The sequence below is a fragment of the Acomys russatus genome, chromosome 7, assembly GCF_903995435.1.
Source record: "Acomys russatus chromosome 7, mAcoRus1.1, whole genome shotgun sequence".
NCBI classification, from domain to species: domain Eukaryota; kingdom Metazoa; phylum Chordata; class Mammalia; order Rodentia; family Muridae; genus Acomys; species Acomys russatus.
In genome coordinates, this window is record NC_067143.1 from 23,505,072 (window position 1) to 23,521,753 (window position 16,682).

Here is a 16,682-nt window from a genome sequence, read left to right on the forward strand (position 1 = left end):
TGTAACTTTTATACTGCTTGAAAGATTTTTCTGGGCTATATAAGCTGTGGGAGGAAAAAAATAAAGTTGTTACAGCTTACTTCATCCACCTGTGTATGTGTTTCTATCTCCCCCGACTCCACTGGCTGAGTCTGCTGAGTGATCAGTTGCTGACTGTATGCCCTGCCTCAGTTTACCCTGACCTATCAAAAATGGCCTTTGACACACTGAGCCATCTTGTCAGCTTTCTTTCGTTCTTAAATCACAGTTTGGATTTTTAAAGTAGTGGAGGATGTTACAGAATTTCTGATCCTCCGGCCTCTGCCTCCTGAGTGCTGAGGTTACAGATGTGATCAGTTATATCTGCTTTTCTGCAGTGCTGGGGTTGAACCCAGGACTTAGTGCATGCGTTGCAAGCACTCTTTTAACTTCACACCATTCCTGGTACCTTCTTTTAATTTTTAATTAAAATTTTTTTTCTTTTCTTTTTTTTCTTTTCTTTTTTTTTTTTTTTTTGAGACAGGGTCTCTCTGTGTTAGCTTTGGCTGTCCCGGACTCGCTTTGTAGATCCGCCTGCCTCTGCCTTTAGAGTGCTGGGATTAAAGGCGTACGCCAGCACGCCCGGCTTTTTTTTTTTTTTTTTTTAGACAAGGTCTCACTATGAATCCATGACTGTCCTGGAACTTGGCATATAGACCAGGTTGGCCTCAAACTCACAGAGGTCCTCTTGCCTCTGTTTCCCAAGTGCTGGGACTAAAGATGTTTAATACTGTACCTGGCTATTTTATTCTATTCTATTTGTTTATTTGGTTTTTCTAGACAGGGCTTCTCTGTGAAGCCTTGGCTGTCCTGAACTCACTTTGTGGACCAGGTTGGCCTTAAACTCACAGAGATCCACATGCCTTTGCTTCTCAAGTGCTAGAACTAAAAAGGCTTGTGCCACCATGCCTGGATTTTATTTTATTCTTTTTTATTAAGACTATTGTGCAGCAGCCATAGCTTAGCAACAGTGTGTGTGTGTGTGTGTGTGTGTGTGTGTGTGTGTGTGTGTGTGTGTTTAGCTTGTGCAAGACCATGGGTTCGGTCTCTAGCACCAATAACAAGCAAACAAACAAATAACAAGATAAAAATGAAATATAATTATCAAGTTAAAAATAGTCCTACTCAGCTGGGCATGGTGGCGCACACCTGTAATCTCAGCAGAGGCAGAGGCAGGTGGATCTCTGTGAGTTCCAAGGCCAGGCTGGTCCAGGACAGCCAAGACTACATAGAGAAACCCTGTCTCAAAAAACCAAACCAAACAAACAAATAGCCCTCCCCCTTTTAAGGATTTATTTATTTAAATGCATAAGTGTGTTTTGTCTACATAGATGTCTATGTACCATATGTAGGCCAGAAGAATGTGTTGGATCTCCCATAATTGGAATTACAGATGGTTGTGAACCTCCAGGTAGGTGCTGGGAACCAAACCCAGGTCTTCTGGAAGAGCAGCTGGTGGTCTTAATGGCTCAGTCCTCTCCAGCTCTCATGAGGCATCCTTTGATGAGTTCTTTGGAGGTTCTCAGTCTGCAGTTGTGAATTCATTTTCTTAAACCTCATCCACTTTACAGGCCCAGCCCTAGGGACTGGGATGTTTTGAACCAACTACATGTGCTTCTGGTCAAACAGGGGATCCTAATAGGGTAGCTTTTGAATTCTGAGCACGCTGGGGATTTTAGAGATATTCTCCTTCTTCAGTGTGTTTGCAGAAACAAACAAGCTGTCTTGCTGCTTGCTTCTAGAGTTTTCTGTTGTCCTCCCATGTCTGATGAGAAACTAGCCTTTACTCTAAGCCCAGAATTGGTCATTTTAAATTTTTTTTTTTAAAGATTTATTTATGGCCGGGCGTGGTGGTGCACCGCCTTTAATCCCAGTACTTTGGGAGACAGAGGCAGAGGCAGGTGGATCTCTGAGTTTGAGGCCAGCCTGGTCTACAAAGTGAGTCCAGGACAGCCAAAGATATACAGAGAAACCCTATTCTGAACAAACAAGCAAATATATATATGTATTGTATTTATATGAGTGCTCTATTTGCATGTAAGCCTGCATGACAGAAGAGGGTTTCAGATCCCATTATAGATGGTTGTGAGCCACCACATGGGTGCTGGGAATCAAACTCAGGACCTTTGGAAGAACAGCCAGTGCTCTTAATCAATGAGCCATCTCTCTAGCCTCAAGAGTTGGTCTTTTTTGTTTTTGTTTTCTTTTTTCGAGACAGGGTTTCTCTGTGTAGCCTTGGCTTTCCTAAACTCACTTTGTAGACCAGGTTGGCCTCGAACTCACAGCGATCCACCTGCCTCTGCCTCCCAAGGGCTGGGATTAAAGGTGTGCGCCACCACGCCTGGCTAAGAGTTGGTCTTTTGCCTTCCTTAGTAGTAGATTTTTTTTTTCTCTAATAAGGATTTCTTCTAGAATAGTTTCATTTTTAGAAGAAAATTCACTTGTGAACAAAAACAACAAAAAAGTCACCCACACGGAAAAAAAAATACAGGAAACAAACATACAAGACAAAATTTCAATCAGTGTTACCCACTCTAGTTCATAGAAAATGAGAGTGGAGTTTAGTCTTGTGTCCTTGAATTTTTTTTCCACATTATCGGGAGCAAGAATTGTTCTTACTGTAATTGAGGAACAACAACCCACGTTACTAAAAAAAAAAAGACAAAAAAACCCAGAGTGACTACAGCCAGCTTTTCCAATGACGTAATGCCCGGTGGTTACTGCCAGGTAGTGGCTTTTATTAAAGCCAAGTTTGTAAGACTGGGACTAGTAAAATTTGAAATATTTCTCTTCAAGTTTCTCAGGATAATAGTGTCATCTTAGAAAAATGGTGCTTTGCCAAAATGAAAGACTTTTCCTGATCTTTACTGCAAGGGAGTGTGAGGCGAGAGTCTTGTGCAAACGGTATGCTGAGTGTATGATTAAGGGCAGATCTTTGAGCCCCCCCCCTCAAGTCTGTGTTAACTGGCATTGCTGCTCACATTCAAAGGATCCCAAACTTCTGGGGGACTATCTCATCATTAGACCTTTCTGGATTGACTGGCGGCTGCCTCACCCAGATGCTGGGCCCTTGGAACTCAAGTTTAGGAGATCTGGAGCCTTTTCTATATTTTCCCCGGAGAAATACTTTGAGGTGTACCATTATTTTGTTTTTAGGGTGAGGCCGCCAGCATATACTCAAGTGAAATCATAAAATGGGGTTTCATCCAGGAATTTCAATTTCTTTACAGTCTGCAGCTGGTTATTTCAACTGTGTGCCTTTTGAATAAAAGCATTTAGTCTTATGCTGTAGAGATTACATTCTTTTGCTTTTGGAAAAATATTTCCTGTTCGGTTCAAGCCACGAAGGCCTGTTAGGGACTCACATCTGGACGGCACAGGGGAGGGGGCCTGTCTTCCACCACCGGAATCAAGTGTGGCCCCACCTACCTGGACTTGCTTATTTTCCAGGCCTCTGCTGGGGACATGGAGGTTTCCTCCTGGCTTGGAGGAGGGCAGTCCTCTTTTCTGTCTGGTTTTGAATGTCTCTCCCTTCAACTTGCGCCACCCTCATCTTCACGTTCCCTAGTTTTCTGTAAGCTTGAATATTTTCTGTATAGGAGAGAAACTGTTGAGTTTTGGAGGTGGTGGAGTTTTCCTCAAGTGTACGTACGCGCGTGCGCGTGTGTGTGTGTGTGTGATGGATGGGGTGTTGTGGCCCAGGTTGCAGGGTGCCCCAGGTGGTCTTTCTGCCTGCTGATTTCCCCACAGATAGAAGTCTGCAGTCAGCCTTGTGACCTCTCGCGGTTCATTTATGTTCCTTGCTGCCCCCCCAGGAAACAAAATAACCCCCACTCTCAAGTTAATCATGCTGGGTCATGTCTTGCTTGATTCCAGCAAGCATTAGGTTCTCCTCCTCCCCCCCCCCCCCCCCCAGTCAGGGTTTCTCTGTGTTGCCTTGGCTGTCCTGGACTCATTTTGTAGACCAGGCTGGCCCTCGAACTCACAGCAATCCACCTGCCTCTGCCTCCCTAGTGCTGGGATAAAAGGCGTGGGCCACCGCCGCCGAGCTAAGCATCAGGTTCTTGAGAAACCCCCACAGATCTGCCCCTGTGGCCTTTGGTGGGGGGGAGGTCAAGCACCATGTAGCTCTTTCCTGGGGACAGCCAGTGTCTTGGGAGCACTGCCTATGAGTTCTTTGAGGGGGTTTTAACCCGCAGGGGAAATGGTTTCATGGTGTGAACAGGGCATAACACATTCATGACATTTGTCCTGACCGCATACAACCGGAAGGCATGCCAGGCAACTCTTGACAAGCGCCTAGTCTCTGGCCTGGTGACCTTGGGTGGGTAGGTGGGTAGGTGCCTCTTCCAACAAACCCTACCAGCAGAGGTCAGCTTCTCCACTGGCTGATTGCTAATGTTCTTTGTCAATTCTGCAATCCACACCTCACAAGGGGATTGGTGGTCCAGATGTGATGACCATCCTTCCTAAAATACAGGCCCAGATCTGGTCTCTTCATGCACTGTAGGTTAGCGGTCTTGGGATCGGGGGGGGGGGGTGGGTATTTTGAAAGCGGTCGATTCTGAAGCTAGCTCCATGGGGACAAATGTGGCCTGAGTACCCAGGTACCCAGGGTCCAAGCAGCCCACCTGCTAGCTTTTCTTAATTTCTTGGCCTGCTCACTAGATCTTGTTGCATACCCATGGGAAGCCACGTGACCAAGTCCACGAAACAGCTGCTAAACGGAAAGCTTGGTGGAGGATCCCACATTTCCTAAGTGCTTCGTATGGGAAAGACGCAAAAGAACGTCTTTGCGGTAGGGGGTGGTGGGGCCCAGGAGGGGAGCGGGAGTTTATGTTTCACAAGCCCCAGCTGCTATCGTGTGTGAGTTAGGAGGCAACTGAGCTAAGGCAACGTGGAGGGGCACGTTGGAAGGGATTATGCCTATAGGACAGAAAGTTGGCCAGGCCACGTCAGGTCCTATCATAGGCTGAGGCAGTATTTGAACTCAGGCCTCAGTGAGTCATAGAGTCCTTGATCTTAGTTTATGAGGCTTAAAGAAGGTTCCTCAGGAGTGCTGCCAGTATCTGGTAAGCCTTGAGGGTGGCATTGCAGAGATCTGAGAGGAGAGGCTGTAGTAACCCACTGGGTGCTCCATCACAGGGCTGGATTGATCTGAGTGCTTTCTGCAGAGCTTGGAATCAGACAGGCCTCAGCTCTTGCTTGGTTTGCCTCCTCTGTGTACAGCGAGAGAAAGCTGTGGGCACTCACCTGCTCCTTGGCAACTGGAACCCAGAGAAAAGTTGGTTGTCGCTGTTGATTGTGTGTGGATGGTGGTTAGAGGCTGAGGCCCGAGGCACTTTTGGGAAGCTGGGGCCTTGGTCTTAGTGAGGGGCGGGCCCAAGGACAATTGTAGGCAGAGTTTGTCTCTGTGACAGAAATAGTCTCTGGGTGATTTGGTGTCCTTTGGATCCATCTAGCTTCTGTGCGGAGAACTTGACAATCCCAGTAAAGGTGCAGGCCAGGCCTGCCTGGGCGTAGGGTCTGGCCTGCCTGGGCGTAGGGTCTGGCCTGCCTGGGCGTACAGTCGGCAGGCCCACACATTGCTAAAGGCATTGCTGATCATGTTTGTGAGGAGCCTGGACTTCCTCGATTACGTGTTTTTGTGTGTAGAGGGCATGTGCCTTCTTCGCCAACAGATGATCTTGGCTTCTTTTATATTCATTTAGTCATTGCTACCAAATAAACCATCAACCCTTGATGTCTTTATTTTGATTATTTCTGACAGTGCTCTTCTGAGAACGTTGTGTTTGTGTGTAAGTGTGTGCATTGTTGTTGTTGTTTGGGTTTTGTTTTTTTTTTTTGGAGACAGGGTTTGTCTGTGTAGCCTTGGCTGTCCTAGACTGGCTCTGTAGACCATGCTGGCCTAGGACTCACAGCGATTTGCCTGCCTCTGCCTCCCGGGTGCTGGGATTACAGGCGTGTGCCGCCACCACGCCCGATGTGTGTGTTCTTTTATACTCAAATGCTGTTTTAAAAATAGCCAAGTAGTACAAGAATGCAGTTTTCCCTCAGCGTGCCATTGGTGACTGGTACAAAGACAGCCTTTGGATACCCCAGTCTCAAGGTGACTTATAGTTCCTAACACAAGTAAATGTCATAGAAGCCGGTGTACTTCACTCCCCAGGGAGCTGTGATAAGGACATCTGTACATGTCCCATGCACTCCTCCCCCACCCCCATCCCTCAGCATTTTCAGTCTGTGGTTGGTGGGATCCATGGATTCAGAACCTCCTTATAGGGAGGCTGTCTGGTTCCACTCAGCTGTGGGCAATATGCGTATCCACAGCATTTCCACCCAGGACAGTGGGCCTGAGGGTTTGAGTGGATGCTACCATGTCCCTGTCCACTGGTTTTTTTTGGTAGCTTGCTCACCTTTGAGGTCTCCCACTGGGAGTTGATTGGCAGAGGTAAAAATTCCTCTTGGACAAGCTGAGTGAACTGAAGGCTTGAACCCTTTGCTATCAACAGCATTTTGGAGCCTCAAAGTGGCTTTCTCAGTGGCTCTCCAGAGAGAGGAATGGGGCACCTGAGATGTCACAGGGTTCAATCCTGGACCGCACAGTCTCAATTTGTCTCTGTGAGAGAGGAGATGGGGGACAAGGAAGAGGTGGGTAAGGGGAGGGAAGGAGGAGGAAGAAAAGGGCAGGGTAGCCTGCAGGAGGGAGAGTTCGCTCCGCAGAATAGGCTCTGAGTCCCTGTACACTTGGATGTCAGCCAGAGGCAGGCAACATCGTTGCTGCTTCCAAGAGCTGGGTGCTGCCAGTTTGTATTCTCGCAGGGATCTGTTTCTGCTGGAGGACGGTTGCAGAATACCTTAGCTTAGTTTCCCTGTAAAGGGGATGTAGGCATGTGCTCTCCCACTCATGAGCTACTACACTCCCAGAGCCCAGCGGCAGGCAGGGACAGAGGGGAGGATCCTAGGGACTTGTACAGTGACTGTCACCTGGCAAGTGAGCACCTTAAGTCACATGTGAGAAAGGTGCTGAAGTTCCAGGCAGTCGATCTCTGCCTTCAGGGGACCTATTCATGTTCACCACCCCTGAGTGGACCTCAATGAAGGATGCAAAGTCACTCAGTTGCTTGAGTGTATGGTTGGGGTTTTAAAAAATAGTCTGGGAGGGAATAGGTGAACATATATATATTTATTTTGCCTTTATGTGCTTGTATGTGTGTGTACAGATCCATGTAGGTATGTATTTGTGTGTGTATATGTGTGCACACGCATGTGGAGGCCAGAGGTAAACTTCAGCTGTCATCCACTCTCCACCCTGTCTGTCTCCACCTCCCTAGGGCCTGGATTACAAGATTTTTTTTTTTTTTTTGTCTTAATGTGGGGTCTGGGGATGGAAGTTAAGTCCTAATGTTTGCATGGGAAACACTTTATTAACTGACCCATCTCCCCAGCCCTGACTATGATTGATTGCTAAAGCAAACTAGTCCTTTAAAAACTTGAAATAGAGCCAGGCATGGTGGGGCACACCTGTAATCCCAGCACTCAGGAGGCAGAGGCAGGAAGATTGCTGTGAGTTTGAGACCAGCCTGGTCTACAAAGCGAGGCCAGGACAACCAGGACAAGAGAATTCTTGAGCACCCTCCCACAAAAACTCCCCCCCACAAACTTTGAAATAGCTGGGCTGCCATGGCATACACCTTTAATCCCAGCACTGGGAGCTAGAGCCAGGTGGATCTCTGAGTTTGAGGCCAGCCTGGTTTACAGAGCAAGTTCCAGGACTACACAGAGAAACCCTTTCTCAAAAACAAAACAAAACAACAACAAAAATGACAACAACAAATGACAACAACCACCAAACAGAAATGATCAGCTTTCCTTTGAGGCACAGAATAAAGCCATTTGTATCCCTGCTTTTTTCTCCTACAGAGGTTTACCCTGTGGACATCCTGGAGGATGACCCCCAGGCCTATCAGACTGCAGCGGAGGGTTACTATGACTTGCTCAGGGATGGAGGCCAGACTTCAACAGAGGTTTTCTCCCTTCCCACTGGAGAACAGGTATGGTTGACTCTCCATGGAAGAACATGCTGTCCAGTCTAACTTAGAAAGTGGGATGTCAGATTTAGAAGAACAAAGACCAACAAACAAACAAAAAGGAACTTCCGGAGGGAATGAAGAAGGAACCGTTCACTGGTGTGAGTCTGGTTGTTGCAGGCTGTGGGCCAGATAGCCTGTGGGAAGCCCATGTGTCCACTTGGGAGCTCTGTGGACTCAAGCAAGTGTTTCCTCTCTCTGGCCTTGACGGTCTCACATCGAATTCAGGGCACCAATGTCACTGACCTCCTGGTGCTGGCATGGCTCTTAAATGAGATGCTATAGGTAATGCCTGGGTGAACCCCAGTCTCTTCATTTAAAGCGAGGAGAGTGGCTCATCTCTGCTCTCCAAGGTTTGGTTCAGTTCTGACATGTGACTTAGAATGAAGCTACGCCACCTGTAATTTTCAGTAGTGATGTGATTCTGTATATTGTGACTAGGTACTGCAAGGAGGGGACACAGAGACCTGGAAATTTTTATTTGTTGGGATTGTGGCAAAACTTAAAAATAATGTGTTATATATGTGTTGGTGTGTGTGTGTGTGTGTGTGTGTGTGTGTGTGTGTGCACGCACCCACATGAACATGCCAATATGTACACATATGTGTAGAAGTCAAAGGACAATTTCAGGATACAATAGTACATAGGATGCAATCCACCTTGTATTTTAAGACATGATCTCTCACTGGTTTGAGGTGCATAATTAGGCTAGGCTGACTGGCCAGCAAGCTGGGGGAATCTGCCTGTCTCTGCCTCCCCAGTGTTGGGATTACAAGAATGCTATGTCGATTTCACCTGTCTTTTTATGTGTGTTATGGGGACACAAACTCAGGCCCTCCTGCTTACAAGGTGAGCACCCCCAAGACTGTATTTCTCCCTGTGGGAATCCTGGGCGGGACCCACATCTGCATTAGATGTAGATGATTTTGTTCCTGCCAGAAATAGCTGTCATCTGGCCGGCAGAGCTGGTAAACAGTTCTTGTCCCAGAGCTAATGAAGACGGTGGCTTGTGCAGTTACAAACTGTGGCTTCCTTGAGAGTTTGGAAGTGGGAGTTTAACAGGCAAAGTCGCTCTTAGAAGAGCTCCCCTCTGGTGGGTGACCTCAAGTTGTTGAGCTGCCGCGGGAGTTTGCTATCCTCATGTGCTTTTAGCGCCTCCTAGTGGTGTTATAGCAGAAGGACCCATGGCATCCATCGGATGCTACCTGATCTGATGGGTGCTGGTGCCAAGCTGGAGCGTGAGGGATGCAACAAGAGCTGCCCACAGGTTCTTTAGGACACAGCTCCCACTATCTGCTGCTGCTGCATTCATATTTACGAAGAACTTAAAAATAAATCCCAACATGTGGTATGCTCAGTGACGGGATAAAGCCAATGTTACTAACAAAACCAGAAAGCAGAACAGTTGTTTTGCTGTCACGTGCCGACATGATTGAGGACTTCTTGCCTCCACCTCTTCTAAAGAGAAGGAAATTAGGCCAAAACCAAAACACCCCTCCCCCAAACAAAACCAAAACCAACATCATTTGGTTCTCTGCTATTTTAGCATCGAGTAAGAAAACAGGGACAGGGGCAGGGACCTGCCATTTGTCACACAGAATTGAGCTCACCAAGAGTGGCTTGAACCTCCTCACGGTTTACACAGGATCACCTGGGACTTTTTGTATCCAAAGAGTCTCAGACTAAGAAGGCGATAAGATTTCTTGACTTTCTTCTGTTCACAGTTAACTCCTTTTTTTTTTCTTTTTTCCTAGTCATGACATCACCCTGTCGTATTAAAACACAACGCTTGCTGAGTTCTCTGGTGTGAAACAGTGTGTGTTCATTGTATGATGATGTTTGAGGCAGAGAGTGAAGGGCAGAGGATGCGCAGCCGTGTGTGGCTAGCTGTGCAAACACGTCGATGTGCTTCTTTATGATTTTTATTTTCTACGTGTGTGTGTGTGTGTTTCCTGAGTCAGGGTCTTGGTGTGTAGCCCACCAGGCTGCCTTCAAACTTGGCAATCTTCCTGAGCCATCTTCCCGAATGCTGCGATGTTTGCCTGCTTTTAAAAACCTGGGGAGGGGCCTGGAGCGATGGCTCAGCAGTTCAGAGCACTGACCGCTCTTCAAGAGGACCAGGGTTCAATTCCCAGCACCCACGTGGCAGCTCACAACGGTCTATAACTCTAAGATCTGACACCCTTACACAGACATACATGCAGGCAAAACACCAATGAACATAAAATAAAAATAAAATAAATAATTAAGAAAAAAAAGTATGTGTCACAAAGCCCAACTGAACCAAATCTTTAAAAAAAACAAAACAAAACAAAACAAAACAAAAACCTAGGTAGGGTTTCTCTCTGACTACAGTGTGTCTACAATAAGCATCTTTTCAGTTTGCTGTGATGTTTCTGTAACTTGGTGTTTGATGGCCTTGTAACAGCGGCCCCTGAGGATGAGCACCTTGAGGACCTTTCATTAAAGTCACTCCAAAACAGGGAAGTACTGAGATGTTTGCCAGCCCTAGGATTTGCTGGGAAACAGTTCTTGGTAATGGTGGTGGCCTGCTGTAAAGTTTTTTTTTTTTTTAATTTTAACAAGAACCTAGCTGAGCTTCACATTCTTTTCTGATTTTTCTATATTCTCAGTTTTCAAAACAGTGTTGGTAATGGAATGCATTGACCTTTTTGTGTTAGACGCTGGGAGCTGGGAGCAGAGGATTGGACAGTTACAAGGAGGGTTTCAGATGTGGCCCTTGGGGACAATCTGGTACCTCTCGCTTATTAGAAAAACAGCACCTTGGACTGAGTTTCTCCATCTTGGAGCTGAAAGGACAGGGCTGAGCCTGGAGGGCTCAGACACAGCACACTTTTCTTGTTGTTTTTGTTTTTTTGAGACAGGGTTTCACTGTGTAGCCTTGACTGTCCTGGACTCACTTTGTAGACCAGGCTGGCCTCGAACTCACAGTGATCCACCTGCCTCTGCTTCCCTGAGTGCTGGGATTAAAAGCGTGCACCACCACACCCAGCTCACAGTATACACTTTAAATGCACTTTCAGAGCGGGAGCCACAATGCCCACTAGCAGGAGCGTCTGTGGAGGCCGGCACAGCCTGGGCCCATTCTACCGAGCAGTTACCAGGGCTCTCGAGCAGATGAGAGTGAACGACACCACAGTTGTTTGTGTGAGGCGGAGTGAGGCCATCAGCCTTGTAGGTTGAGGCCCAGAGATGTCCAGGATGGAGAAGGCTGCAGGAGCAGAAGTCACAGAGAGGGGAGAGAGCTCTGAGGGTGGCTCATAGAAGAACAGAGATCTGATGCCTGGATTGATGGACCGGTGATCTTGAGGTTGTTTTTTTGCTGCATCCTGCTAAGTTTATCTCTGTTAACAGTGTTCTTTCAGGGAGCCCGGTGCTAAGTAATTACCTAAGTCGTTTCCTGTGCTTTAGGGCAATGAGAGAGGAGAATAATAATTTCATTTGCTTTTTTTTTTTTCCTTTAGGTCAGACTTGAATCTTCGTCTCTCTGTTTTTGCAGTATGTATTGTGATGAACCTCAACATAAAATACTGGTTCTGGTTAATCCCCAGGACACAAAGACAGGTTGGTGGGTATCCTTTTTTTTTTAAAAATTAGTTCATTTACTGTATGTGCATTGGTGTTTTGTCTGCATGTGTGTGTGTGTGTGTGTGTGTGTGTGTGTGTGTGTGTGTGTGTAAAGGTATCAGATCCCCTGCAACTGGAGTTATAGACAACTGTGAGCTGGCAGGTGAATACTGGGAATTGAACTTGAGTCTTTTGAAACAGCAGCTAGTGCTCCTAACTGAGTCAGCTCTCCAGTTCCCAGTTCCGTGGTTGGAAAGTTATTAATGGATGTGGTGTGTGTGTGTGTGTGTGTGTGTGTGTGTGTGTGTGTGTGTGTGTGTCCTGAGACTGATACCCACAGCCTTGCACCTGCCAGGCAGCTCTATGACTGAGCTGCACGTACAGCCCTTTTGACTTGTTTGTTTGTTTGAGACAGGGTTTCTCTGTGTGTCCCTGGCTGTCCTGGAACTTGCAGTATAGGCCAGGTTGGCTCTAAACGCAGGGATCTTGATTTTTGTGCTATACAATGTATGGGAGTCAAATACTTAAGGGATCTTGACCGTGTTCATTGTTGAATTTGGGGGAATATTAAGGTAGACTCTCTTGTTTTCAACTCTTTCTTGAGACATGGGTCACTTTGTATGTCTCTGACCACAGTCCCTACCCAGAGCTGTTTTTGGGGCTCACCTTTGCTATCCCTGTTAACAGCAGTTTTCAGAGCCGTGGGCACTGGGTAGGACACTATTTGGGCATCCCCATGCCCTTGTGGACTGAAAGGGTCATTCTCACCACCAAATGCGGTGAACGAGGGCCTTGGAGTGGTCAAGTGACTTGCCAGAGGCCATCAGCTAGAGCATGGGAGGGCTCAAAGTGACAGTGGGGAGGGTGTGTTTTCTTGCTGGTGGCCGTGGTCTGTGAGTCATTTACCGTCCCTGCATTATGGAGAGACAGGAGGGTCCAGCTCCATGGAGTGAGTCCTCTGGAGCGAGTCAGGGTTCGGGGACTGCTGGCAGTGAAGAGTGTGCGGTGGTGTTGGTCCGCCTGAACCCAGAGCACCAGCAAGCACGAGGGAGGTACCAGTCTGACTCACCCCAAACAATCCCACGTGGCATTTTCCTTGTTTATTTTTGCCTCTCTTACAATGCCAAGTATTGCTTTCCAGTACGATGGACTAATAATAACAACAGTACACTTTTTAATTAATTAGACCTCCTTAAATGCTGACATTTTGGGATTCTAGGTCCTTATCTGGTTGAGAAACGCTTTTGCTTGTCACGTGACTGTCCGCCTGGAGTTTGTGCTTGGAGGAGCCCTTACTCTGTGGGTGTCATGAAGTCCGAGGTGACACCTTTGGGAGCAAGCCGTTCAAAAGTGTGTAGGACTGTTTTTCACGTTTCTCTTCTTGCCACATGTGAAACACAGGTGTGCTCGGCTAGCTGTCTGGGCTTGCGGGTGGGTTGACGAAGCCTCCTTGTTGTCCCCCGGGGCCGACAGAGGTTGTGTGACAGCTCTCCCATCACAGTGAGGCTGCCTCCTTGCTCTCTGTCCAGCAGAGGCTTGACTGCCCTGAAGAGAGCGCCCAGGATAACTTGAGGCTTTTGATGCTACCTTGAGTTTACAACCCTACTGCAGTGGGGGCGGGTGGGGGGCGGGTACAGTGGGGATGGGGTGGGGGAGGGAGTCCTTCAATGCACAGATTATGCAAATCTCTACAATGGATCATTTTAAGGAAATGTCCAAATATCAGCAGCTTTTCCACCCCATGTCAACATGGAATAAGAATCTGACATAGGGTTTTAAAGACAGTCTGCATGATGCAAACATACGATAGATTCTTAGAAATCTGTTTCCCATTTGCACTATACTTAATTTTCTGTTGGTTTTTTTTTTTTTTTTGAAGAGTACACCCTAATACATATTCATAAGTGCTAAGAAATCTCACTGTGGCTTCATGCTTATATATAAGAGTGCTTTAAATAAAGATTCCCCATGACTTCCTGTTGCAATGGGCCCCACTGTTGCTGGCCGCGATTGCTGATGATTTCAGGGAAGCGCTCCTGTTGTCAATCACCCCACTCTTGCACCCCTTTGCCCTTACTTAGAAGGTGCCTTGAGTTCTTCAGAGAATGCACACCTTGAGATGTGAGACACACAGACCGTATAGTACAAGGACTCTTCACAGTTCCGCCCAGTCCGTGTGCCACTCACCCTTGTGCTGAGCTGTGTTTGTGGAGAATGGAACCGTTGTCTCCTGTGCAGTCATCTTGGCCTGCTGGTAAAGGCGGATGCATGTTTAAATGGAAGCTAAAGGGATCAGAAGCTGTTTGATTGGCCCTGTGTATGAGTTAATTATTGATAACTGTGTGTGAGTTAATTATTGATAAGCCGGTTGACTCCATTACAGTGACTTCCGATAAGTCTGTAAGCAAATGAAAACCATCCTGGAAGGGCAAGTTCCCCAGTGGCAAGCAGCTGATGATGCTTATGGCATCCTGCTCAAACGCAAGCCACGATGTCTCCCACCAGTCTTCCTGTAGGGAGGTGCACATGCGGTCTGCATAAAGGTGGCTTCAGAAGCACACCCTCTTCTCTCTCGCTGCTTGTAGTATTTATTCTGACTTCCTACGGCTGGTTTTAGTCCCTAAGGGGAAGTGGACACAGACGCCCAGCACCTGCCTTCCTGGGTTGCCTCAGCTCCTCAAGGGCCTTTATATACTTCTCTGCTTTGCTTTTCTTATTTATTAATTATTAATTGGTCTCAAGTGTTTATGAATATACAAAATAATTCCTCCTGCCAAAAGAAGAGGCATCGCCCCCCCCCCCCATCTTCCCTGTTAAATCTAAAGCACTCACCCTGGTTTCCATGACGGCCACCACTGGTGACCTTTGCTTTTCTTATTTCTCCCCGTGTCCTGCCATGGATTTGGGGGTCAAGTGAAGCGACTTGAAGTCAAATGAGTGTGTGTGTCAGCTGGGCTCTTTGGCTTCTCCGAGCATCAGGTTAGCCATTTCCAAAAGGGAAGACTGTGGGAACTGATTGATGCGTGGCAGCAAATAGGATGTGTTGGGACCATTCCATTCCAGCAGAGAGCGGGACCTCAGTGAGCAGCATTCCCATGGTCCACTACAGCAAACCTTGGTCTACTATGCACCTTGGCATGTTTGTTGTGTGAGGGAAACACAAGATTTCAGAGGCATATGCTTGTGTGTTAACTTCTGGGCCAAACTATGAGCCGTAATTTTGTCCCCGGCATGTTCTCCTTGGCACGTCACAGGCACGTGACAGTGAATGACACTAACTGTAAGATTGTTCTTCTTCAGACCCCAAAGTGCCTGTTGCATAAATGTCATGTACTTGATTCCAAACACCAGCTAATCAGGGGCGAGGATGGGGCATGTGACCATCCTGGGTTTGGAAAAAAAAAAAAAAAAAAAAAAGCCATTCCAATGAGGGGAGATGCCAGCTGGACCTGGTGTTAGAAGGGAAGACAGTGTTTCTAGTGATCTCTTTTACCATTGGGCCATGTCTGAAGCAAATGCTGTTTGTCCATGTAGTTTAGAGGACAAAGGGAAGGCTGAAGCAATGCCTGAGGAGACCAGGCTTGGTGGTAGGGATGTAAGGTGTGCAAAGCTCATGGTGGGAGCTGAAGAGATGGCTCAGTGGTTAAGAGTATTTACAGAGTTTGAATCTAGCATATAACAAGCCAGGTGTCCCTCAAACTCCTTAACTCCAGTTCTAAGGGATCTGGTGCCCACTTCTGACTTCTGCATGTACAGATGCACACACTCATAGCATACTCACACACACTCATATGTACACTTGCATGCCACACTCGCACCACACTTACACACTCATATCACACACATTGACCTATACCATACTCAAACATATGTACACGCATTCACATACTTTTTCACATGTACACACGCGCGTGCACGTGTGGGGTACAGACCAGTCAATCATTGCATCGAGGAAGCTCTGATCCCTGCCCCCTGGGCTGGCCTGTTGCATTTGGGACAGCTCAGGCCACTAGGACATAACATGCTGACGTGCTGTGTGTCTCCATTCAGACCTGGTGCCTTCCACCCTTGAGCCATCCGGATGAGTGGGTGTGGTCTCTTTACAGGATGGTTCTTCTCAAGTTTGGGGTTTTCTTTTTCCTGTTTCTCATTCTCTGGCTGTTGCTTCTATGATGTTTCTTCTGCAAAGTGGATCATGCAGGAACTGGTGTGCAGCTTCTAAGGACGAGCCTGGTGGCTTCCCAAAGGCTCCCCAAACTGTATCATCTGCTCGTTCTAGTCCCTTCCTGACTTTGCATGTTCTTGGGGAGAGTAAGTTTCAGTCCCAGGACCGTACTCTTGGGTCTGGTAGTTGTGGATAAATTCTAGGTGTCCAGAGCCATTTGCCTTTGCAGTGATGGTGGCCCTCTGTGACCATCAGGTATTTGACATTTGCTTTTTAGGGTTCTGGTCTTTACATCTATAGCCTTCCTTCCTTCCTCCCCTCCTTCCTTCCTTCCTCCCCTCTTTCCTTCCTTCCTCCCCTCTTTCCTTCCTTCCTCCCTCCTCCTTCCTTCCTTCCTCCCCTCTTTCCTTCCTTCCTCCCTCCCGTCCTTCCTTCCTTCCTCCCCTCCTTCCTTCCTCCCCTCCTTCCTTCCTTCCTTCCTCCCCTCCTCCCCTCCTTCCTTCCTTCCTCCCTTCCTTCCTCCCCTCCTTCCTTCCTCCCTTCCTTTCTCCCCTCTTTCCTTCCCTCCCTTTCTTTCTCCCCCTCCCCTCCTTCCTTCTCCTTCCTCCCCTCCTTCCCTCCTTCCTTCCTTCCTTCCCTCCTTCCTTCCTTCCTCCCTTCCTTCCTCCCCTTCTTCCTTCCTTCCTCCCCTCCTTCCCTCCTTCCTTCCTTCCTCCCTTCCTTCCTTCCTCCCTTCCTCCCTTCCTTCCTTCCTCCCTCCCTCCCCTCCTTACTTCCTTCCTTCCCTCCCCTCCTTCCTTTCTTCCTTCCTCCCTCCCTCC

General features: G+C 47.6%; 1 protein-coding gene across 2 annotated transcripts in view; it reads left to right on the top strand.

The window, feature by feature from the left end:
* Positions 1-16,682, top strand: part of LOC127191572 (protein FAM169B-like) — a 102,676-nt gene that overhangs the window by 15,005 nt on the left and 70,989 nt on the right. Inside the window, exons 2-3 of one of the 2 annotated variants that reach the window (XM_051148719.1) lie at positions 7,942-8,072; positions 11,594-11,693. In XM_051148719.1, the coding sequence (XP_051004676.1) occupies positions 7,942-8,072; positions 11,594-11,693 (231 nt within the window). The remainder of the gene's footprint in view (positions 1-7,941; positions 8,073-11,593; positions 11,694-16,682) is intronic. The other variant, XM_051148720.1, reaches the window with a different exon arrangement.